The sequence below is a fragment of the Parasteatoda tepidariorum genome, chromosome 7, assembly GCF_043381705.1.
Source record: "Parasteatoda tepidariorum isolate YZ-2023 chromosome 7, CAS_Ptep_4.0, whole genome shotgun sequence".
NCBI lineage: Eukaryota > Metazoa > Arthropoda > Arachnida > Araneae > Theridiidae > Parasteatoda > Parasteatoda tepidariorum.
The window spans coordinates 4,596,277-4,622,323 of record NC_092210.1 but is presented as its reverse complement, the minus strand read 5'-3'; the positions used below and the strand labels follow the sequence as shown (position 1 = coordinate 4,622,323).

Genomic DNA, 26,047 nt, shown 5'->3' with positions numbered 1-26,047 from the left:
AGAATATATAAGATTGTGTTATTTGTTAGCAACTGTAACGTGTAATGCTCCAGCTAAACGATGTTATGGTGCGTTTAAACTTGTTTGCATATTATTCAACTTAGCATAATATTATGGTAACAACAGATTTGTACAATATACAAATTTGTTCAAAGTGTTTTAATATTTTTAACTACATAGAATTTTTATTTCTTCCTGACTGCCTGAATAATAAAATACGTCATCATTAGAATGTTTTTAAAAACCTTTAACTTCGTTTCTGATTCTAAGCACGGCTAAGATGCTGTAACCTTGAAATTCGTAAAAGATGCTAGCAAGTCCGTAAAAAATGATCTAAAAAATAAAGAAATTTTTTTTTTATCGAAAGCATAGTTTATATTCGTTTTTTTTTTTTATAAAATATAAATTATGAATCATAACTTGCATTTATATAATTAATAAAAAAATAAATAATTAAAATAAATACGTAATTTATGATATAAGTAAAATGTAAATAAATACCTGATAAAAATAGAAACAAATTTATCAATTTTAAATTACGATGTTCAAAAAGATCAAAATTGCATTGTAATGTTTTTTAATATTCTTCAAATGTTTTTTTTTTCACTAAGCAAATTTGTGCTTAAATCGAAAAATTTCATTCAAAATTCACAAAAAATTATTAGAGGAATAAAAAATCTAGACATATCCCTGCATGCAGCAAATAATTCAGGTGAAATTAACGTAATGTTTGGCAATAATGTTACTAATGAAGAAAAAAGGGAAAGGAAATTTTGGGAAAGGAATTTTAAATAAAATCAAAATATACGATATTTGAACCATTCATATGCTAAAGGATATGCAAGTATTTTTTCCATTCATACGGTAACGGTCAACCGGAAATTCTGGTTTTCAAAATTATAGTTCTTATTATTACCACACACTTAGTAAAAAATACAAAAATAAAATGTCAATTGAACCGAATAAATGGTTTTTATACCATGCTCCAAGGTATCATGCTATAATTATCACATTTTACCTCATTTGGTGATTTTTCTCCCCACCAAAATCATAATCAAAGCACTTCTCTAAAAATTACCAACTTTTTTGTTGTTCCCGTAAAGCCAGGAGTGCGCTAAATTTTACCATATTCTCGTTGCTCTGACTATACTTTTTACTCTGTGTATAACGGAAAAAACAACCTAATATGCGAAAAATGCATTTTTTCCTCAACATCGTAGCCCTGCTCATAAATGTGCTAACGACACTATATAATTTGTCCCTCTCTCTCTATTTAAGTGTGCTAATTGTTTTCGCCGAAGACCTTCGACAGTCCGGCACTTTCTGTCAATTGTCGGTAGCACACTCCTCTAATTAAACGTTACACCTCGTTAACAAAAACGAACACTAAATTGATGTTTTTCTGTGCATTCATGAGATCCTCTACACTTCGACCGTTCGTAATGTCGGAGCAAGATTTTAAGATGCGTTCGTTATATCAAAAAACTGCATTGAAAGCAAATATCCGGCAGTTCAGGAAAAAGGTGAGTTTATTTTAAATTTTAATTGGAACTATTCTCGAAAGTTCTGTCTGTTTCAAGCAAAATTTACTTTTTAGTTAGTAAGTATGCACCTTTAGAGTGATTAAATAATTATAGAGTGATTATATTCAATTATAGTGTGATTTAAAAAAATATTTCTTGTCAAAAAAAATGTTTTATGATATAAAAAAAATTCTAATAAATAAATCAGCAGTGTTTCGAGCAAACTTTTTATTTGAACCTGGTTTTTAAGCATATACTTTGTAATGCTTCGCTATAACTGCGCTACGCTTTAAGATTTCATAATTCAATTTTTTATTAAAATTTCACTGACTTAAATACGGAATTGAATTGGATTGGTTACAAAGCCGATTAAACCTTAACCCGATTAAACCTTACAAGTTTCTTTAAACCTGTTATTTACGCATACTTTGTGACGTTAATACGTCACAATTTGGGACTTCAAAATTCAATTTTGGGTAAAAATTTTGCTGATTTAAATTTAGAATTGGATTTGATTGGTTACAGTGCTTAACGACTTAAGACCCGGAATAGATTCAACCTCACAAATATTTTTTAAACCTGTTGTTTACGCATACTTTGTAACGTAAATGCGTCATGATTTAAGACTCCAAAATTCAAGTTTTTGTAAAACTTTTGTTGTCTTAAATTCAGAATTTGATTAAATATGTTGTAAAGTTGAACGACACATGTACTGGAACTGATTAAACCTCACAAATTTTTTAAACCTGTTATTTATGTATATTTTGTAACGTTAATACTTCACCATTTAAGACTTCAAAATTAATTTTTTTGCTAAAATTTCGCGGATTTAAGTTTAGAGTAGGATTGAATTAATTGCACAGTTTGACGAATCAAGATCTGGAGTTGATTAAATCTCACAAATATTCCATACAAGTGAAAACAATTTATGTTGTTACTAAATCCGCAGAAAAATAAAGTAGGAAACATCATTGGGGGATGCTTAGGAGGGATCTTCGCGAAATAAGGGAAACTCAATTGGAATTTGATAATAAATCTTTAATTTTTAAATATTTTAGTTTTCTAAATCAGTTATAATTTTGCTTCCATTATTGACAGTGATTGATTTGTGATGATTTAACTAAAATTATTCTTATCACTTAACGCAAAAAAATCCACTTTTTTTATTTTTATAATTTGGATATTAAACATAATTTTCACTATCTCCGAAATCAATCACTTTTTTTTTTAAATTCTCGGCTCTTTAACACATTGAATGCCACGTTAATTTTATATGGCTTGCCCCCGTCTGGCCAAACGGTAAATAACTACAAACTAAATTTGCAAATTTGACAGATTTGCTAGTTTTTTAAAAGGTTTAGCATGACATATCTGAAAAAAAGTGGTGAATTATATAAGCCTACGAATTGTTTCGAGATAGTGGTGGATAAAAATCTACTAAATTGAATTTATTAAACCAAAAATCACAATTAATAAACTACCACTTGAAAATATTTATTCGCTGTCCGGAGCAAGTTGGCATCTCTGTGCATAAAAATGAAACTACTTTTGTGCGTTCTATATTGCATTAATATATTGCAAACCATTTCAGTAACGGTAATAATATTAAAAAATTTTTAAAATTTTGCTCGAATTTTGTGTTTTTTTAATAATTTTGGCTTCACCTGTCACCGGCGACCATAACATTTACTTTTTCGTATATAGCTTCAATAAAAACTCTCTAGAAATTATTGATGTCCAAAGAATGTAGGTTTGCAGCTAATGAAATGCAATACATTTCTAAGAAATTAATTTCTGAAATGTTAGCAGTTTTTTGATCAACTCATACATTTATATATCACTTTCAATTATTTTGATACTTCAATTTGATTTTTGATAGATTTCAATTCTTTTGATTTTGACAGCAACTTTCAGTAAAACGTTGCATTTCAATTCTAAAGTGGATGGCCTCGTTTTACATAACAATTCTGTTGCAAAATATACTGCGCTAGGTTTAGAATGTTCTTTTAAATACATAACGCTTTTTTCTAAAAAGCAAGAAATTTCCTTCTATTTCCAGGCGAATTTACAACTCCAGAGTCATTATATTAACGCTTAAGCTCAAAAGCCGTTAATGTGCATCTTAACTACTTAATCTTCAAATTAACTAGGGGGATTTGTCAAAGTATAGAATAAAAAACATGTTAATTTAAACTCACAGAAACGTTTTCCGCAATTTACCTAAGTAATATGCACATTAACTATCCATAGAAACTAAGTAACCTAATCTTCTAATTAACTAGGCTGATTTGTTAAAGTGCAGAAAAAAAATGTTAATTTAAGCTCACAGAAACGTTTTCCGAAATTTACCTAAGTAATATGCATATTAACTATGCACATAAACTAAGTAACCTAATCTTCAGATTAACTAGGCTGATTTGTTAAAGTGCAGAATAAAGAATATGTTAATTTAAGCTCACAGAAACGTTTTCCGCAATTTACCTAAGTAATATGCACATAAATATGCACATAAACGAAGTAATATGCACATGTGTAATGTTCCAGAAATTTTTTTTATTTTCACTTAAACGAGTGTCCTAATAGGTAATATTTTCAGCAATTTACTTAGATAATACGCTCATTAATGTCTAAATGTGTTATGTTCCAGAAAAATGTCTTATTTTCACTTAAACGAGTGCCTAATAGGTAATGTTTTCCGCAATTTACCTAGGTAATATGGGCACTAACGGTGTTCATATCGTTAAAGTTAAAATGTTTATTGCTCTCAATTTATTAACTAATTTGCTGATTGTTTTGATTCTATCCTTTAGATACGAAAAATAAATAAATGACATCATATTAATATCCTTAATTGTAATAATATTTTATGCCGTTTGAATTTGTTTGTTTTTTACTTTTTAAAGTGAGTGATTCTATCAACTAATGAGTTAATTTTCTGTTAGTAGCTTGATTTTTTAGTCAGCGAAAAATAAATAAAAATAAATATGTTGGTTCAAGCGCACAGATACTTTGCTGTTGTTCCAACAAGATGTCTTATTTTCACTCTAACGAGTGCCTAATAGATAATGTGCAGAATAGTTTGCAGATTACCTAGGTAATTTGAGACATGAAGCAATTTGAATCCTTTTAAGGGATTGTAGTAGTTAATCTGCATACTAGCTAGGAAATATTCAGAATAACTAATTTTTCTACTTCAGAGGCAGACCCATTTTAATTTTATTTGAAAAAAAAAATTTAAATTAGTGGCGCGAGTTCTTGAGAAATTTTTATGAGATTTTATGGCTTTCTTCTCCAAGTAACGCAAATGCGGGTTAGTTCCATCAAAAAGTCCTCCACGATGGCAAATCTCTCCCAATACTTGATCCAGGAGTTCTCTTGTCTTCTGGATTGGGTTCTAATTTACAAGGCTACGGAGTTGAACATTAGTAGTCGTAAAGCTAAAATTGGGTTCGCTGTTCAACGACGGTTATAAAATAAAATATTTAATAGACCTTTCGCTGACAGTAAAAGCACAAAAAGTCAACTAGCTAGAACTCTTTATGTTTTTTTTAAAAACTATTTAAATGAGTTTGGTATTTATAAGAAGGGGGCGTAGAAATTAACCGTGACAACCTTCATCTATCAAAAGGTACCTCAATATTGAATCGAGTTAGCAAGTCTTATATACTAGTGATTTGGTATTTAATATTAGTAGTGGTAGTTACGCCACAATATTCCCCCACCAGAATTTTATCAGAGGTAGAATTCGATAAACGGATATCACTAGTTGCTGTATTTTGCGAAAGGCCGGGAGAGCTGTATTTAAGTTCCCCGAATTTTGAAAGTTTGTCGTGAGAGCTGTGTTAAGTTCACAGAGTTTTGAGTGTTTGTCGCGAAAGCTGTATTAAGTTCACTGTTTTGTGTGTGGTCTCTCCTATGTTGCTATTAGCAGTTGAATCGACTTAGATAGTCTTATATTCTAATGAATTGATATATTGATACTTAATAATTGTAGTGGTAGTTCCGCCACAATTAAGTAACAAATTTGATAAGAGAGGAATTAAGTGTCAATCATTTTGCTTTAGCGTTAAATATAAAAACAATATTTAAAAAATACGGAAGAGTTGGCACTTATGTAACTGAAAATTATTTAATTGGTAACCGTTAATTACCAAATTGGTAACTATGAATTACAAATTGCTTACAATGAATTACGAAATTATTTACAATGAATTACCAAGCTGGAAACTACCTATTATTACCAAACAAATTACTGAATTGTTAACATTTAAATACCAAAGTGATAACAACTAATTAAAATTTCCAAACTAATAACAACGTATCTCCAAATTAATATTAATAATATAAATAAAACAAAATTTGATAAAAAAAATTTACATTAAAAAACAAAATTAATTTCAAAAGCAAATAAAAGTTGCACAGAATGTCTAATCAGCGTTCCATTGAAAGAAGAATCACTTAATTGGTAACGATAAATAACCAGATTGGAAATAATGAATTACCAAATCGGTAGTAAATGAAATTCGATAAAACCGGACGACTGAATTGACCTCGATGTTTTTACAAAATTGATAACAACAAGTTATCAAGCCTGGAACTATGGAATACCAAATGGGTAGCTACCCATTACTGAACTGATAACAAAGTTTTATAAAACTGGTTACAGTGAACTACCAAATCTGAAATATTGAATCACCAAATCGGTAGTAAATGAAATAAGATAAGACCAAACGACTGAATCGACCTCGATATTTTTTACAAAATTGATAACAAGTTACCAAGCTTGCAACTATGGATTACCAAATGGGTAGCTACCCATTACTGACTTGATAAAAAAGTTTTATCAAAATTGGTAACAGCGAATTGGCAGATTTCGATGCTGAATTCATGCAAGCCTAATACAGAGAAGACAAATAAGAGCGAAAGAAATGTGAAAAGCGTGACATCTGGAGATATGACGAAAAGTGGGGGAGTGTGTTGCCTCGTGTCTTCTCAAAACTTTTCATTAGCTAGGGGAAAAAAAGGGTGAATCTGTCTCCTGACTGGCGACACGTCACTTAAGTTATCCTTTAAGAAATTACTTGCCCTTTAACCGCTAAAGTCTATGTTTACCTGAAGCAAACCCCCCTTCCATTTTTTTTATTCCTTCAATTTACTCTTCTTTTTACTTTCTCACGTGCCTCTTTTCTTTTTTTTTAAATTTTTTTTCTTGTTTCGGTTCTTCTTCCTGGAGTATTTTTTGCCCAACAAAAAGAAGAATTTGTTGTTGATTGAGGAATGCATTGATTTTAATTATTCTTTCCATCTTCCTCTTTAGTGGTTTGTTGAATTTTAATATCCCTTGAAATAGCAAAATAATTTTTTCCATTTAAATATAANGGTCACCGGTGACCCCCATGGCATTCAATGTGTTAAAAACCATAACATTTACTTTTTCGTATATAGCTGTATTTCAATAAAAACTTTCCAGAAATTATTGATGTTCAAAGAATGTACGTTTGCAGCTAATGAAATGCAATACATTTTTAAGAAATTAATTTCTAAAATGGTAGCAGTTTTTTGATCAACTCATATATTTATATATCACTTTCAATTGTTTTAATATTTCAATTTGATTTTCGATATATTTCAATTATTTTGATTTTGACAGCAACTTTCAGTAAAACGTTGCATTTCAGCTCTAAATCGGATAGCCTCGCTTTACATAACGACTCTGTTACAAAATATAATGCACTAGATTTAGAATGTTCTTTTAAATATATAACACTTTTTTTCTCCAAAAAACAAGAAATTTCCTTCCATTTCCAGGAGTATTTACAACTCCAGAGTTATTATATTACAACTAAAGCTCAAAAGCCGTTAATGTGCATCTTAACTACTTAATCTTCAAATTAACTAGGGTGATTTGTTGAAGTGCAGAATAAACAATATGTTGATTTAAGCTCAAAGAAACGTTTTCCGCAATTTACCTTGGTAATATGCACTTTAACTATGCACATAAACTAAGTAACCTAAGTAACCTAATCTTCAAATTAACTAGGGTGATTTGTTGAAATGCCGAATAAAAAGTATGTTAATTTAAGTTCACAGAAACGTTTTCCGCAATTTACCTAAGTAATGTGCACATTAATATGCACATAAACTAAGTAATATGCACATGTGTAATGTTCCAGAAAAATGCTTTATTTTCACTTAAACGAGTGTCCTAATTAGGTAATATTTTTAGCAATTTACCTTGATAATGTGCGCCTTAATGTCTTAAAATTAAAGTTGCAGAAAAATGTCTTATTTTCACTTTAACGAGTGCCTAATAGGTAATATTTTCCGCAATTTACCTAGTATGGGCATTAACGGTGCTCATATCGTTAAAGTTAAAATGTTTATTGCTCTCAATTTATTAACTAATTTGTTGATTGTTTTGATTCGATCCTTCAGATACGAAAAATGAATAAATGACATCATGTTAATATCCTTAATTGTAATAATATTTTATGACGCTTGAATTTTTGGTTTTTTACTCTTTAAAGTGAGTGATTCTATCAACTAATGAGTTAATTTTTTGCTAGTAACTTGATTTTTTAGTCAGCGAAAAATAAATAAAAATAAATATGTTAGTTCAAGGGTACAGAAACTTTGCTGTTGTTCCAACAAGATGCCTTATTTTCACTTTAACGAGTGCCTAATAGGTAATGTGCGGAATAGTTTGCAGACTACCGAGGTAATTTGAGACATGAAACAATTTGAATCCTTTTAAAGGATTGTGGTAGTTAATCTGCATACTAGCTAGGAAATCTTCAGAATAACTAATTTTTCCACTTCAGAGGTAGACCCATTTTAATTTTATTAAAAAAAAATGTAAATTAGTGGCGAGAGTTCTTGAAAATTTTTTATGAGATTTTATGGTTTTCTTCTCCAAGTAACGCCAATGCGGGCTAGTTCCATCAAAATGTCCTCCACGGAGGCAAATTTCTCCCAATACTTGATCCAGGAGTTCTCTTGACTTCTGGATTGGATTCTAAATGACAAGGCTACGGAGTTGAACATTAGTAGTCGTAAAGCTAAAATTGGGTCAGCTGTTCAACGACGGTTATAAAATAAAATATTTAATAGACCTTTCGCTGACACTAAAAACACAAAAAGTCAACTAGCTAGACCTCCTTATGTTTTCTTTGAAAACTATTTAAATGAGTTTGGTACTTATAAGTGGGGGGGGGCGCAGAAATTAACCGTGCCAACCTTCATCGATCAAAAGGTACCTCAATATTGAATCGAGTTAGCAAGTCTTATATACTAGTGAATTGGTATTTAATATTATTAGTGGTAGTTACGCCACAATATTCCCCAACCAGAATTTTATCAGAGATAGAATTCGATAAACGGGTATCACTAGTTGCCGTATTTTGCGAAAGACCGGGAGAGCTGTATTTAAGTTTCCCAGATTTTGAAAGTTTGTTGTGAGAGCTGTGTTAAGTTCACCGAGTTCTGAGCGTTTTTCACTAGAGCTGTATTAAGTTCACGGTTGTGTGTGTGGTCTCTCCTATGTTGCTAATAGCAGTTGAATCGACTTAGATAGTCTTATATTCTAGTGAATTGATATATTGATACTTAATAATAGTAGTGGTAGTTGCGTCACAATATATTGTAAAAAATTTGATAAGAGAGGAATTAAGTGTCAATCATTTTGCTACAGCATTAAATATAAAAACAACATTTTTTAGAAAATGCAGACCAGTTGGCACTTATGTAACTGAGAATTATTCAATTCGTAACAGTGAATTACCAAATTGGTAACTATGAATTACAAATTGCTTACAATGAATTACGAAATTGGTTACAATGAATTACCAAGTTGCAAACTATGTACTATTACCTAACAAATTACTGAATTGTTAGCAAGTAAATACTAAAGTGATAACAACTAATTAAAATTTCCAAACTAGTAACAGCGTATCTCCAAATAAATATTAATATTATAAATGAAACTAAATTTGATAAAAAAAATTTACATTAAAGAATAAAATTAATTTCAAAAGCAAATAAAAGTTGCACAGAATGTCTAATCAGCGTTCCATTGAAAGAAGAATAACTTAATTGGTAACAGTGAATTACCAGATTGGAAATAATAAATTACCAAATCGGTAGTAAATGAAATTCTATAAGACCGGACGACTGAATTGATCTCGATGTTCTTACAAAATTGATAACAACAAGTTATCAAGCTTGGAACTATGGAATACCAAATGGGTAGCTACCTATTACTGAACTGATAACAAAGTTTCACCAAATTGGTAACAGTGAACTACCGAATTGGAAATAATGAATCACCAAATCGGTAGTAAAAAATAAGATAAGACCAAACGACTGAATCGACCTCGATATTTTTACAAAATTGATAACAAGTTATTGCAACTATGAATTACCAAATGGGTAGCTACCCATTACTGACTTGATAACAGAGTTTTATCGAAATTGGTAACAGCGAATTGGCAGATTTCGATGCTGAATTCATGCAAGCCTAATACAGAGAAGACAAATAAGAGCGAAAGAAATGTGAAAAGCGTGACATCTGGAGATATGACGAAAAGTGGGGGAGTATGTTGCCTCGTGTCTTCTCAAAACTTTTCATTAGCTAGGGGAAAAAAAGGGTGAATCTGTCTCCTGACTGGCGACACGTCACTTAAGTTATCCTTTAAGAAATTACTTGCCCTTTAACCGCTAAAGTCTATGTTTACCTGAAGCAAACCCCCTTCCATTTTTTTTATTCCTTCAATTTACTCTTCTTTTTACTTTCTCACGTGCCTCTTTTCTTTTTTTTTAAATTTTTTTTCTTGTTTCGGTTCTTCTTCCTGGAGTATTTTTTGCCCAACAAAAAGAAGAATTTGTTGTTGATTGAGGAATGCATTGATTTTAATTATTCTTTCCATCCTCCTCTTTAGTGGTTTGTTGAATTTTAATATCCCTTGAAATAGCAAAATATTTTTTTCTATTTAAATATAAAATTTCATTTTTTTAAAAATTTTGTTATTAGCTCGCTTTTGTAAGAAGGCGGGTGGCATCTTGTAATTAAAATTCCGACTATATAGAGCACTCAAATCTCAAGTGGAGTTCTATTCGTAACGAGGGCGTTCACTTGTCAATGAGTAAACCACAGGTTCGAGTACCAGCGATGACTGATTGATACGAATACTGCTCCCTGCGTACATCAACCACTGCGCTGACGTATATCCTCAGTGATAAACGGATCATGGGTTAGAATTTCCTTGCCGTCAGGTTAACCATGGTAATTTACAGTGATTTTCCTCTCCATGTAACGCAAATGACCCCTGTGAAAAATTTTGACCTCTTTCCGACTAGAAACAACTGTCTTATTTTAACTGGATCTCTATCATGGATGACCATGCAAGTTTTAATCGTATCCTGGACTTTATAAGCAAAAGCAATAAAATCATAGGAGAGATACAATGCACATCAGATCTTATCCCGACTTCGATCACTTTTCGAATAACCTCAGCTTTCATGTTTCCACCAATCATTGTGCTGGATGATTACGCAAGTAGTAATTTTCTTGGACTCTATAAGCAAAAGCAATAAAATCATAGGAGAGATACAATGCACATCAGATCTTATCCTGATTTTGATCACTTTTTGAATAAATCCAGCTTTCATGTTCTAACGAATCACTGTGCTGGTTGACTATACAAGTTTTAATCGCTTATTACCGTTGCAAGCAAAACTTGTTGCCATTATATTGATAACGTTAATTTATCAAAAACAAAATTTAACGAATTTATTAAATAGGATACAAAAGACAATTACCTAAAATACCCCCAAACAAGAATAAACTGGAATAAAACTCTCAAAAAGACGAATTTAAATAAGTTGAAAAAGGATAAAAATGCGATACATAATTTTTTTAGAAAGATTTTTATTTATAGAATTTTAATATATCCAATTATGTACCTTAATTTGTGCTTTATTCGAGTTATTTTTTTTTTTTTTTTTTTTTTTTTTTTTTTTTTGCTTTAGTCTATATACCACAAAGTATACCCTATCTTTTGTTTGAAATGATATTATGTTGACTTCTTTAATTAAAATAATATTTCAAACCGATTGATCCTTTGTATGACAATTTTTAAAGTGATTAATGATTGCTTCTATCTTCTAATGTGTTCATTGATGGCAACTCGATATTTTATACATCGAAAATCAATAACATTATGCTAATTTAAGCATGCAGAAACATTACTGTTGTTCCAGCAAAGACCTTATTTTCCCTTTGGCGAGACCTTAATAAGTTATGTGCAGATTATCTAATTAGTTTGCAGATGACCTAGATTTCACTTTGACGAGACCTTAATAAGTTATCTGCAGATTATCTAATTAGTTTGCAGATGACCCAGATTTCACTTTAACGAGACCTTAATAAGTTAGGTGCGGATTATCTAACTAGTTTGCAGATGACCTAGATTTCACTTTGACGAGAGCTTAATAAGTTATCTGCAGATTATCTGATTAGTTTGCAGATGACCTAGATTTCACTTTAACGAGACCTTAATAATTTAGGTGCAGATTATCTAATTAGAGTTTGAAGATGAACTATATAATTTGACAATTGAAGCGATTATTGTACTTCAAGGAACACCTAGATTATTCTGCAAATTAGCCGGATTATCTGTAGAGTAAATGATTGCTACTCTTAGGCGGACGCCATACCGCAGAAGAAAATTTTCCTGGCAAATTCTCTTTCTCCTTCATTACTGACTTAAAATTAAAAGTGTAGAAAAAGTGAGTTCAGACAAACCTAGAGAAAGCCATTAAGTTTCAAATACTGAAAAGAAATTTCCAAAATATGCAAATGAAAATAAATTACGAGATGATAACTTCGGACCGCGCAACGGAGAAGTTTCTCTTCTAATAATTTGTTTGCATTTTAATATTTTGAAGTATTTTTTTTTCAGCAATTGAAACTTCATGACTGGATTCTAGGTTTTCCTAAACTTACTTTTTCTTTCTTTTAAATTTTAAATCAGTAATAAAGGAGAAAGAGAATTGGCAACGAAAATTTTCTTCCGCGGTATGGCGTCCTCTTGAGCATGTTACATGCATGTCAAAAATACAAAAAAATAATCGACCTTTTACTGGAATATTTAACTTCTTAGACATGTCTAAAACAAGTCGTTTTCTGCCTTACGAAGAAGAGAAACTAATTTGAATGCGAAATAGTTGGAAGGAGGCGATTGGAGCTAGCAGGAGTGGAATTTCCCGAAGGAGAAAAAAAGTAAATAAATAACTATTTAAAAGTGCATTAGCTTCGCATAACAATCTTATTACACTAAAGAGAAGAAGGAAAAAAAAAGTCTCTTGCAAAGAAAGGAGAGTACTCCAAGGACGCAATGAAGTATCCATTAGTTCTAGATCAATCGAATCAAATCTACCAGAAATATATCCCGGGAGCGTTCTCTGTCAGCTGATGCTTCAAGAGTTGTGCAAACACAGTGACAAATGGACTTCTTAACTCCCTAATTAAAAGTACCGCATTTTTGGCTGCCAAGAATTCCTCTCCTACCACCTCTCTTCACTTCGCTTTATTTTTTTTATTCTTCTTTTTCGCAATTCTTACTGAGAAAAATCTTGTTGATTCAACAGAGCCTGATCGGTGTTAGTGGATGTCATGGAAGAAGTTTAAAAAGTGGAAAGGAATAAAAAAAGAAGGGAAAATGGCGGATGGATAGTGTTCTGAATTTGTCGGAGACAGAGTCGAGGACTACTTTTCATTTTGTCGACTGAATGTATGTGACTGTCGATCCGTCATCCCTAGTTTCATTTCTTTGTGTCGGTGTTGTGATCTTTGGCACTGCGAACAGCTTCTGGCTTGTTTTACATCTCTTGCACGTCAGAGAATTTATTTCTTCAGGATATCAAGCCTGGAACACTTTATTTGTGACCAAGTTATCGGAAAACGTATTTTAATTATAAATAATCCGAAAAAATAATTACTTTATACTGTTTAGTGTCTTGCGAAACAGATATTGAACTTTCAGTTGTTCATAAAATTGAAAATAACCAAAACTCGATATGAATTTATCCTTCCTAGTAAAATTTCTTTGACTTTCAAAAAGCTTTTATTTTTTTGTTTGCATGTAGGCAATGCAAGTACCCAATTTCGGTAATTCACATAAACGTAAATGACCGAAATTGGGTACTAACTCTCATACCCACACGTGACCTATGACGTCAGGGCCAGCTAATCATTATCAGTAAAATAGCGCATTAAAGTTGACCAAGTTTTTCTACATAAGTTAGAATGTTAATTAACGATAAGATAATTAAATACAGAACCGCATCGCACGTGGAATTAGTTGAAACATAATTCTTTCTCGACCACTTCTTTTATTTAACTTAGATTTATTAATTGTCTATGTATTTTATTGTAACTGAGATATATTTTTGTTTTGTGTACCTGGCAGCATTGATGCATAATTAGTTTGTTTATGTTCCATATGGCTCCGTGCCTGCCTTTGTGTTAAGTCTCTGTGAAATGATATAGTGAAAGAATTGAAATCTTTGAGAAAAAATATTTGTGAAAGAAGTTAGAACGGTACTTAAGAGAATTGATACTCGACAGGCTTAACTTACTCGAAATAGAATGGAAAAGTTGCTGACGCAAACAAATGCCACGTTTTAACAACCAATCATGATCGAGATACCCACACAACGTCACTTGCAAGTATTCCGTTATTCCAGACTGTTAGGTCAAATTTTTCATATCTTCACCTAGCGCCATCTATGCTAATTCTGAAAATGGCGCAAAACGTTAAAAGAAAAACCACAGTTTTGTAAAAATGAAGAGCGTTTTTGGCTAAATTTTTTATTTATTATTATTTAAAAAAGTTTTTTCAACACCTATGAAAATTTGCTGAAATCGAAAATTATTTATTGATTTTGATAATATTTTATGTAGGTATGGCAATTTCACCAAATTGGCGATTTAATAATTTTTAAAATATTTGCGTTATTCGTCGGTTTTACAGATAATTCTATGCGGTAGGACATCCAATACAATTTAAAGTTATTTTATTTCAAGTGCAAGACATCTAAACTCTTAATTTTTCTTGGCGAAGGAACTACGAGAAATACAATTATGTGAAGAAAAAAAGGCAAAATTGAAAATTTTTTTATTTATTTCTGGTATCAATGGAAAAATGGACGGAACTTTTTTCTTCCTGTCTACAATAATTTTTTGTGTTTGTAAAGCTAACATTAAACAAAAAATCAACATTCAGTGTCACCAAATGGCATAAAAAACTTTTGTACTTTATTTTTTTAGTTATTTTATGTAACTGTTTTAACAATAAATATGAGTATTTTCATATAGTGACAATTCTATTTGCTGTTGTAATTTGTTGTTATAACAGACTTTTGTTATTAAATTTTCAAATGGTCACGAAATTGGAAACTGCTGACTCCATAGCAGATTTTTTCCCCTTTTCTTTGGTGTGAACTCTGACTTTCAAAAATCTTATAGATTATTTTAAGCTTTTAGAAGGTCAGAGAACTCATTATTTTCTCATCTAGGATTTTTTATTTGAAAGCAAATTTAAGGAAACTTTGATTTATTCAAAAATATCGTAATAAGATTTACACTGATCAGAGATCCCACGAAATAGTTTTGATGTACATTTCACAGACAGTTTTTAGCTTGTTTCACGTCATTTAAAGATCAGAGAATTAATTACTTTCACATCTAGGACACTTTATTTGTATCAAATTTAAGGAAACTGTATTTTAATCAAAAATATCTTAATAAGGTTTACACTGATCAGAGATCCCACGAAATAGTTTTGATGTACATTTCACAGACAATTTTTAGCTTGTTTCACGTCTTTTAAAGATCTGAGAATTAATTACTTTCACATCTAGGACACTTTACTTGCATCAAATTTAAGGAAACTGTATTTTAATCAAAAATATCTTAATAAGGTTTACACTGATCAGAGATCCCACGAATTAGTTTTGATGTGCATTTCACAGACAGTTTTTAGCTTGTTTCACGTCATTTAAAGATCAGACACTTTATTTGCATCAAATTTAAGGAAACTGTATTTTAATCAAAAATATCTTAATAAGGTTTACACTGATCAGAGATCCCACGAAATAGTTCTGATGTACATTTCACAGACAGTTTTTAGCTTGTTTCACGTCTTTCAAAGATCTGAGAATTAATTACTTTCACATCTAGGACACTTTATTTGCATCAAATTTAAGGAAACTGCATTTTAATCAAAAATATCGTAAAAAGGTTCACACTGATTAGTGTTTCCATTAAGTTGTTTATTTGTATGTTTCACAAAGAGTTTTTTCTTTTTCTTTTTTTTTTACTTCTGAATGTCAGTTAATTTATTTTTAGGGGGCAAAGCCCCCTGTTCACTGACACTTACCAACCCCAATGATTGCTTCACAGTAACTGCTGTTTCTTGGCAGAAAACAATTGAAACTTTGTTGAATGGTTGAAACATCACTTTAGCTGAAAGTTAAGCCCTAATAAACGAATATCTTAAACCATAACTCATAATAATATATCAATGTAATTTGAACCAGGAAATAATAATTGTAAAATGGTTAATCAGATCAGACAATGTAATGTAGAACTTGAAATGTAACGCAGAATTACTTATTCTGATAAAAATAATAATAAAAACAATCCTTCTAAACTCATAATTTAGAAAACGACCAAAATCAAAAACGAAATAATAACAGTACTAACTATTTATAGGAGAGCAACACCTTTATGGCTTATATCAATTTTATGCTGATGACAACCAAACCATTATGGGTAAACTGGATCCTACTATGTGATTTCTGGGGCAATAAAAATGCACCGACAACAATGGAAAACTATGACATTAGATTTTTATGCATTGTAAGATACGCTTTATTCAGAACTTTATTTAGGGGAAAATATATTCTTATTATAAACATCGTAAAAACAATTTATATATATTTTTAATGCATTACAAAAAAGTTTCGATTGATTTAAGTGATCTCGAAACGAAAAATTATAAAATTATCATCTTCAGATTCTGAGCTAGGCTGTATTTCGATAGGATAAATTAGACGATATATCATATAAATATAGAATATTTGTTATATCAGGTATTATATTTGTAGATTATAATAATTAGATCAAATTATTAGATGCACTGTAGTTTTTTAATAATGACATGTTTTGCACGAGTTTACACGCAATGCTTTTATATTTAAACAGACATGTAATGTTTTTCATCCGAGTAAAAACAATACAACTGCATAGTATATCCATCTGATAATTCCTTGTCAGCAAAAATAAGCAAATCAAAAGATCTCCTTTCAATACTTATAAAAAGACGCACCACCCCCCAGAGTCTTTGCTTTGACTTTTGATGTAGTAATCTAATTTTAAATTAAATTCAAACAAAAGATTCAACTCTGAAACAAAACAAAAATAATTATAAAGTTTTGAGTGAAATATTCTCAGAATTCATTTGTGGCTTCCTTCTGAGGCCAAAATTCTGAACCAATTTGTAGACATTGTTTTTCCTTCAACCAATTTTTTTTTAAAAATTTCACACTTTTTATGAGTTATAATTTTTATAAGTACTTTTTTTCCAAATTTTTGCAGCATTTTTCACTTTTTTAAAAATTTTGAAAATAAGGAAATTTTAACATCTAGCGTAAGCACTGCTCATACTCATTGGTCAATCTCAAATCTCCTACCCACGGTTATATATATGCTTGCGTACTATTTAAATGCTCCTTTACTATGAATGATTTTTGACGTAACAAGTAAATAAAGGACGAGGGAAAAAATCATGCAAATCAGTGAATCGGTGAATCAGTATATCGGTGNCAATTTAAAAAAAGTCTTACTCCGATGTAATCTTTAACCCTTTGACGTAGACAGGACTCCGTTGTCCTTTTTATGTATATTTTTTGGCTCCCTAATTACTACCAAAAATATATTTTGATATTTTTTAATAATAAAAAATAGCCTAATAGTTAACTGAAAAGAATTTTTAGATTATCAGGATTGTATTTGTACAAATATATAAAATCCAAAGAACATATATAGAATTTATTATCCATATATAGAATTTCTTTTTTTTTTTTTCATATTTAAAAATTTATCAATTATTGATTTTGTAAATTGAAGAAACTGCAATGATGAATAACTGTTTCTCTGGAATTTAAATAACTGCAAATGGGGGCAACTAAGAAAAATTATTGTTTGGATGATTTCACCTCGACGGTAGAAAAAGACACCGCTGTTTCATGCTGTATTTCATAATCGTAAATTATTAAAATATTAAATAAAATATTTGTCACTTATTTTGTTTTAAATTAATACAAAATAATAAAAAATTTATGAAAAAATGTTTAGTAAACATTCTGCGTCAAAGAGTTAAAGTTGTGAACTGTTAATCTGTGAAAATTCTTTATGTTCTTTTAAATAATGAATCTGAAGCAATAGCCGAATCCCACAAATACATTTTCCAATTACGAGGTCTTGAAGAGAGACAGGCGACAATTTCTCGACGCAAAAGTCGCCTTAAATCAAGTGTAAATTGGCGTAAGATCACACTGAATCCTAAAACGAACATTACAATTACCTTGTATATACAAGACGCTACGCATTCCTGAGTTTGATAGTCACCGCCAAGGCGCCATAGTTGGCAAGACGTAAAAAGCAAACAATGTATAAAAAAAAATATTACTTTAATGCGTAACGTTGTTACCTTTAAGTGAGATAGTCACAGGAAACTAAAAAATGAGTCTAATTACGCGAAGATGTAGTGGATACAATGTAGTGGAGGCAGTTACGAGGGTGATGCATATGCTAGGGATGTAGAACAGACGTAGACGAAGTGCAATTCCTTCTATTTCCTAACCTCCCACAGAGAGGATTCCATCACCCCGAACTCACCCCTGCGACGAAGATACTTTATTTCGAAAGGAATCATTTCTTTTCCTCCTTTTTCGAATGTTTGCTTTTAGTTATCGTTTCTCTTTTTCACTCACTGTAGAAATTGTATATCCCGCAATGCAACGTCAATCAAAGAGGGGATGGAGTCCATTTAAAATTATTTGATGAAATAATTTTATTTTATAACCGTCGTTGTCCCAATTTTTGGTTTTACGACTACTAATGTTCAACTCCTTAGCCTTGAAATTTTGAACCCAATCCAGAAGACAAGGGAACTCCTGGATCAAGTATTGGGAGAAATTTGCCTTCGTGGAGGACTTTTTTTGGTGGATCCGCGTTTGCGTTTCGCGGAGAGGAAAACTGCGAAACCCTCCTATGGTTAGCCGAACGGCAAGGGGACTCTAGCCCATGATCCGTCTACCACTGAGGATATTTCACGTCAGCACTGTGGTCGGTGCAAGCCGGATGCGGAATTCGTATTGACCAGCTTTCGTTGGGATTCGAACCCGGTTCACCTGATTGGAAGGCGAGCGCTCTATTTCCTTGAGCCATCGATGATAATGAGGAAATAATTAAGTGAATCGGGGTTTTAATATTTTTCTTAACTGCATTTTCAACTCGGAAAAAAAGAAAAGGGAAGACACTGAAGGAATAAAGAGTCCTTTAATAGTACACTATATCGCGGGAGAAACGTTTCATGTCAAATTCTCTTTCACCTACGTAAATAATTGAAAATTTAAAGTATAAAAAATATGTGAGTTGAAAAATAATGAACTTACAAATACTTTTATTTTTTTTATTTTTCAAAATATCAAAATGCAAGCAAATTACCTTGGGATTACGAAATAGAGAAAGAAAAAAAAAATTCTGCAGTATCAAGGGCATGAGAAAAAACTTCACCCCGTCATATTGAAGAGAGCGAGAAGGAAAGGGTTAAATATTAATTAATCGAAAGCAAAATTTTATTTCATAATCGTCGTTGAACAACCGACCCAATTTTTAATGGTTTACGACTACAAATGTTCAACTCCGTAGCCTTGTAATTTTGAACCCAATCTAGAAGACAAGGGAACTGCTGAATCAAGTATTGGGAGAAATTTGCTTTCGTGGAGGATTTTTGATTAAACTAACACGTATTTGAGTTACACGGAGAGGGAAACCACGAAAATCTCCCGTGGTCAGCTTGATGGCAAGGGGACTCCAACCTATGATCCGTCCCACTGAGGATATTATACGTCAAAACTGTGGTCGGTTCGAGCCGGAAGCGAAATGCATATCGACCAGCCATCGCTGGGATTCGAACGCGGTTCGCCTTATTGGAAGGTGAACGCTTTATCCCCCGCGTCACCACGGCTCGAAAACAACATTTGAAAAATAGATCATATCTAATTATGGGTTGCGATAGCCTAGTTGGTAGGGCGTTGGACTCATGTTCGGGAGAAGGAATCCCACCGGCCGAAGAATCGCAGTGTATTAAATGGTCACTGGTGTACGATAAATCTGTCAGAGTCACATTAGACCTCCAAGTTCCCATAACAAATCAGTACTTTTAGGGGTACTGATCCAGGAGTTCCCTTGTTCTCTGGATTGGGATTAAAATTACAAGGTTACGGAGTTGAACGTTGGTAGTCGTAAGCTCAAATTTGGGTTACTTGTTCAACGACGGTTATAAAATAAAGTAAAAATATCTAATTATGAGTAATTATGAAAACAATTACTAATATTAATTTGACAAAACCTGAAAATAATAATTCATTTATTTATTGTTCGTTTGGTGTATGTACAGGCGAAGATTAAATCGTGCTTTTTCATCCTTTAATAAGTGTCAGATTCTAGATTTACTTTTTCAGAGAATATATATTTGCCAATAATACAAGCTTAGCACACTATAAAATAGATGCTTTAACAGTTAGTGATAGGCGAACTATGTTCACACTATAAAATTAAGATCAACCGTTTCTGCATTGAAGAGAGGATATTATACAGAGAGAAACGTTTCATTCTGTTTCATAGGTAATTTAAAATATAGAAAAATGTGAGTTTGGTAAATCAGGTGCAATTTTAAAGTTTCAAATGATGAAAAAAAAATTATCAGAATATCGAGAGGCAAAATTATTACTCAGGATTACGCAGATGGAAAGTAATCTTGCCATAATTTATTTGCATTTTGATATTTTGGAGAAAAAAAATTCGGCATTGGAAACTTCATGGTTAACTAGAACTATATTTTCAATACATTAAATTTTAAAATACAAATGGATGAGAAAGAAAATTTGCCATGAAGGGTTTCTACCGCGTTATAGTGTCCTCTAAAACTAAACTCAGTGGCGCAACAGCCCATAGAGGGCCTACTTCATCCATCTCAGTTTTCTTGGCCTTGGGCTCTGAGGTGCAGGACCAGATGTGGTCAACCGAATGCAGAACCTCCAGTGTTTAATCCCCAAGCACACTTGGTACTCATTTTATCGTCCCTCTGAAGGGATGAAAGGCTGAGTCAACCTTGACAGACCCGAGGATCGAACCCGGGACCTGTGGCACGAAAGCGTGAAGAGCTACCACTCACATAGTGTCCTCTAAAGATCGAAGTGCAAAACTGAGATGTAAACTGAGAAAATTGCAAAACTGTAATTGTAGAATAAATTCGTAATATTTAAATTTTAAATACATTTGATTTAAAACTGTGTTCAGCAAAGCATTTGTTATTAAAATGAAGCAATTTCACGAAAACTTTTTTTAAGTTTTGAACCCTTGTACGGACCTGAAAAAAGTATAGGAACTATACTATGTATTTTCATTTTCTGAGAAGCTTTGATATTCCATTCTAGAATCCAATGTAACGCAAATTTGGTTAGTTACCCTTTTTTTAATAATCTCTATAAACTATAAAGATATTTCACCGCATACAGGGTATTCCGTGAAAACCACCCTTGATATGCGTTTTTTGAATCCGTATCACAAATGTAAGCACAAAATTTTACACTTTAAGTTTCAGAAATCGGTATTTAATGGACGAAAACGCTGTAAAAAACTATATGAAAAATTGAAGAACAGGAAGGCGAGAGTAATAAACAACAAGATAAGTTTGATTGTATGAGAAAACAGAGAGGAGTTCAAAGCTGCAACTTCAAACTGAACCTATTTCGATGTTTATTATATCTGCCTACCTCCATTGTAATTTGTCAGATCTCTTTGGCATTTTTGCTTTTTCCTACCTGAAATATTAAGTTGAGACCCTCTTTCTCTTTCATCTTTTTTCGTTATCTTTTATTAATTAAATTTCAAAAAATGCATATTCAAGGCAGTCTTTACGGAACACCTACATTTATGGGTAATTATCGATGTATTATTTTTATATGAATTCCAGAAGCATTTATTATGACACTACATCGTATATTTTTTAAGAATTCGAAAAGTATTCACTAAGACTCTGTTCCGCTTTATTTTTATTTTTTTAATGAATTTGAAAGGCATTTAACTACGAATCTGCACAGCTAATTTCTTTTTTATCTTCATAGAATGTATGCATTGTGTATATTTTAATGAATTCGATAATCATTATTCAATTCTGACTCTGTTTAGCATGCATTTTTAAATTAAAAATTGATAAATTAGCAATTCTTTACATTTTTTGAAGGTTTTTCCCCCCATTTTATGCATTTCTTATAAATATAAAAAGAAAAAGTTGTTTATATATATAAAAAGGAAAATATTTAAGGGGTCACAGCACTCTTGCAACATTTTTTTAAATAAAGGTAAAATTCATTTTTGTGGACGCTTTACACAATCATTTAACTTATAATCAATAATTTATCTCCAAAATACAGTTAAACTGTTTAATTTTTTGAAAATTTAAAAAGAAAATTAAAAAATTCAATATTTTTAAATCTTTAAGGCTTTTTTATTCTAACATATTTTCAAAATTTTTTTTTTCTTAGTGCTTACAATTATCATCTTAACAATTTTGTGCATTCATATGTGATAGATCAATTAGAAAATTTTTTATAGATTATTTTGTAAAAAAGTAGAAAAGAAATTCCTGTTAGGCACGTATAACATGCTGTAAAAATTTTAATACCTCATAAAATGCTTATTCCATGCACAGTTTAAACAAGTGTATTATACATAAGATCAAAAAGTTTACTTCAGAGCTTTATTTTAAGTAGAAAAAATTCCTTAGGGATTTAATTAAGATTAAAACACAAAATTATCATCTATGAGAAAAAACACTTTAAAGTCTGTCTGCTGATCAAGTTTCTGTTTTAGGGCAATCTAAAATCATTTATAACTTTTTTTAGAAATGTAGATGATTTCTTTTTTCGGTGCATTTGAAATAGTCATTTTTTGGGTACTGTGATCCCTTTAGAAGTGCTTTTTATCCTGTTAAACGATGGCTAAACGAGCGTGGTCTTTATTTATAAACCAATTTTTTCAAAAAAACGAAAAAAAAAACTAAATTTTAAGCTGTCAAGCGTTAAAGAGAATCACATGACATACCTCAACCAATATCGTCGTTTTTATTCGTCGGTACAGATGAAAGTTCGGGATGTCACACAGAACGACAGGAATGTTTATGTAAAACACAGACACAGCCGACTGCATGGCACCTTTATTTCCTGCGACATCGTTTCTTGCTCTCTTCCAATTAGAAGGGATCCCCGCCTTTTTAATCCCTCTTCAATTTCTCAAATGGAATTTATTTTTCTCCTTCTTTCTATGGTTGTCATTAAATTCTCGTAATTCAATTTCACAGAAAAGAAGAGGAGGCGGGGAATTTATTTATTTTAGGATCATTAGGAAGAATGTTTCCTCCTTAGGATGCTTTAGAGGAAGATCTTATATAGGATAATAATAAAAGAACGTTTAGGAGGCTTTATAACCAGAACAGTGGAGTCAGTAGCTGAAATATTAGACTTCGGACGTTTTAGAGAACAATTTCAAAAATTTCAAATTCGTATTGTATGATTTTATGAATTCGAGAAGCTCCGTATAGTATATTTTTAAAAATTTCAGAATAAAATCACTCTGACTCTATGCAGTATATTTTTATGAAATCGAGAAGCATTCTTTATGACTGTATATTATGACTCAATATAGTATATTTTTCATAAAATCGAACAGCATTCATTATGACTCTATATTATGACTCGATATAGTATATTTTTTATGAAATCGAAAAGCATTCATTATGACTCTATATTACGACTCGATATAATATATGTTTTATAAAATTGAGAACATTCATTTTGACTCTGTATTTCATTTACATGAATATTCCTCATGACTCTATATATTATTTATATGAATTTGAAAGGAGCTTATTATACTCTTGTATATGATATTTTTATAAATTTGAGGATAAAATTCCCTATGACTCTATATATAATATTTTTATAAATTCGAGAAGCATTTATTATGACTCTATATTATGACTACATATATTATAGTTTTATGAAATCGAGAAGCACTCATTAGGACTCTATATTATGACTCTATAATGCTTTATGAAACCGAGAAGCATTCATTATGATTCTATTTATGACTCTATATATTATATTTTTATGAAATCGAGAAGCATTCATTATGACTCTATATTTTATTTATATGAATATTCATTATGACTCTATATATTATTTACATGAATTTGAAAGGCACTCATTATGACTCTGAAAGAAACTTTTTTTATTCTTAATTAGAATGAAAGGTATTTCATTAAAAATCATCGTTTTATTTTTATAAATTAATTAGTTTTGCGATGATTAATTAATTAATACAATTTAATCTATTTAATTAAAACTCTAAAGTAAGTTATAAAATAAATAACTATCAATATTCATAATTCTTAGAATATTCATATAATATTTATGATCACATAATAGTAAAAATTTGTTTTAATATTTCTCATGAAATCATTTTTCCATTGAATAATATTTTTAAATTTTTTTTCCTTCTATTTTCTGAAGAGTTGAGCAAATTGTTTTTGATTTCGACTCCAAGACTATAGACCAGCTTATAATAGGAAAGCTATTATATGGAATTACGCACATACTAAGCACTGATAGTCAGTGAATTTTGCATAAAATTTCTAATGAAATTTTTTTTAATTCAAACTCGTTTTGCATTTAGTATATAGATAAATAGTAATATTCCAAAAACACCACTCTTCGTTTATTTATGTTTCAATTCATGTTATAAAATTTAGATAATTGAAGAATTTAAAGAAGAGAAATTTAATGATGATGAATATTCTTTACGATTCTTTCGTGTTCAAAACTGTTGACCATTGAAAATTTCGAAGAAATTTTTTTTCGGTCTTTTCATTTTCCGTATTCAACTAATATTTAAAATTTGAAATATCTCCTAGTTTTCCTGAAATGGGTGGTTGCTGATTTCCACAGGTGAATGCTGTCAATCTTATAGCCGCTTTGGTAAATGTCCGAAATATATACTAGGTCCAGTTAGGTGCCACTGCCCGGTATACATTTGTCCGGTATACCCTACACTGTTTTTTTTTAAGGTTCAGTGCCACTGCATGGTATAGATTTGCCAGGTATACCCTACATCAATGTTTTTTTAAGGTCAAGTGCCACTGCCCAGTATATACTTGCCCGATACTCCAAACACTGATGTTTCTTCTAATCTTTCCTCAGCAGATATTAAAATATCGAATAAATACAATAATATCACGGAATAAATTAATATCAAATCGGATATAACAAATATTCGGATAAAATCGGACAAAATCGGACTTTCACCAAAGCGACTATGTGATTGCTGACATTCACCGGTGAAAGTCGACATTCTCTTGATTTCGGTCATTCACAGTAACAGATACAGGTTTCGCTCTTATTCTTGTATAGGCAACCCTCTCTCTCCTTCCTTGTTTGCAGAAATGACCAAATTACAAACCCCTCCCTCCATTAAGTACATACAGATTATTAGACGCACTGTAAGATACTAGTTTAAAATCTTAATTATCAGGTGATTATCAGGTACTATACAGCTCTATTGTTTTGACGCGACTGAAGCAGCGGTTTACACTTGTTTATGTTCGTGTATCAATTAGTTAACATTGTTATGCAATACGTTAAAAAAATAATATATTAATGCAAATAGGAAGTATATAAGAAATCTCCCAAATAAAAACCCATTACATGTATGTATAAATATAAAAGTATTGCCCATAAACTCGTGTAAAACATGTCATTATTAAAACACTACAATGCGTCTAATAATTGGGTCAAATTATTATAATATACAAATATAATACATGATATAATAAATATTCTATATTTATATAATATATGGTCTAACATTTAGTTTAATTAATATTTTACAATTAGTTAATTAATAACTATATTATTAAACGTCTAATAATTAGACGATGATATAGAATATTTATATAAATTCGACGATAGTATAAATTAGACTCTAATTTATCCTATCGTCGAATTTATATTATATATCAGTGGTTACCAACTGGCGGCCTTTTTTTCTGTGGCCCGCGAACTAAAATATATTAGTTGTCATATTTTTGCGGACAATTTTCGTAAAAAATCTATATGGG

The 26,047-nt window shown here is 30.9% G+C and overlaps 1 protein-coding gene across 2 annotated transcripts in view; it reads left to right on the top strand.

Moving 5' to 3' along the window:
- LOC107437851 (iroquois-class homeodomain protein IRX-6) overlaps positions 1–26,047 on the top strand; it is a 173,974-nt gene that overhangs the window by 18,352 nt on the left and 129,575 nt on the right. The window contains exon 1 of one of the 2 annotated variants that reach the window (XM_021146648.3): positions 1,428–1,523. The exons of the other annotated variant lie outside the window; for it this stretch is intronic. Coding sequence (XP_021002307.3) covers positions 1,443–1,523 — 81 coding nt within the window. The 5' untranslated portion in view covers positions 1,428–1,442. Of the gene's footprint in view, positions 1–1,427; positions 1,524–26,047 lie in introns of those variants that run through there. 2 annotated transcript variants of the gene reach the window in all.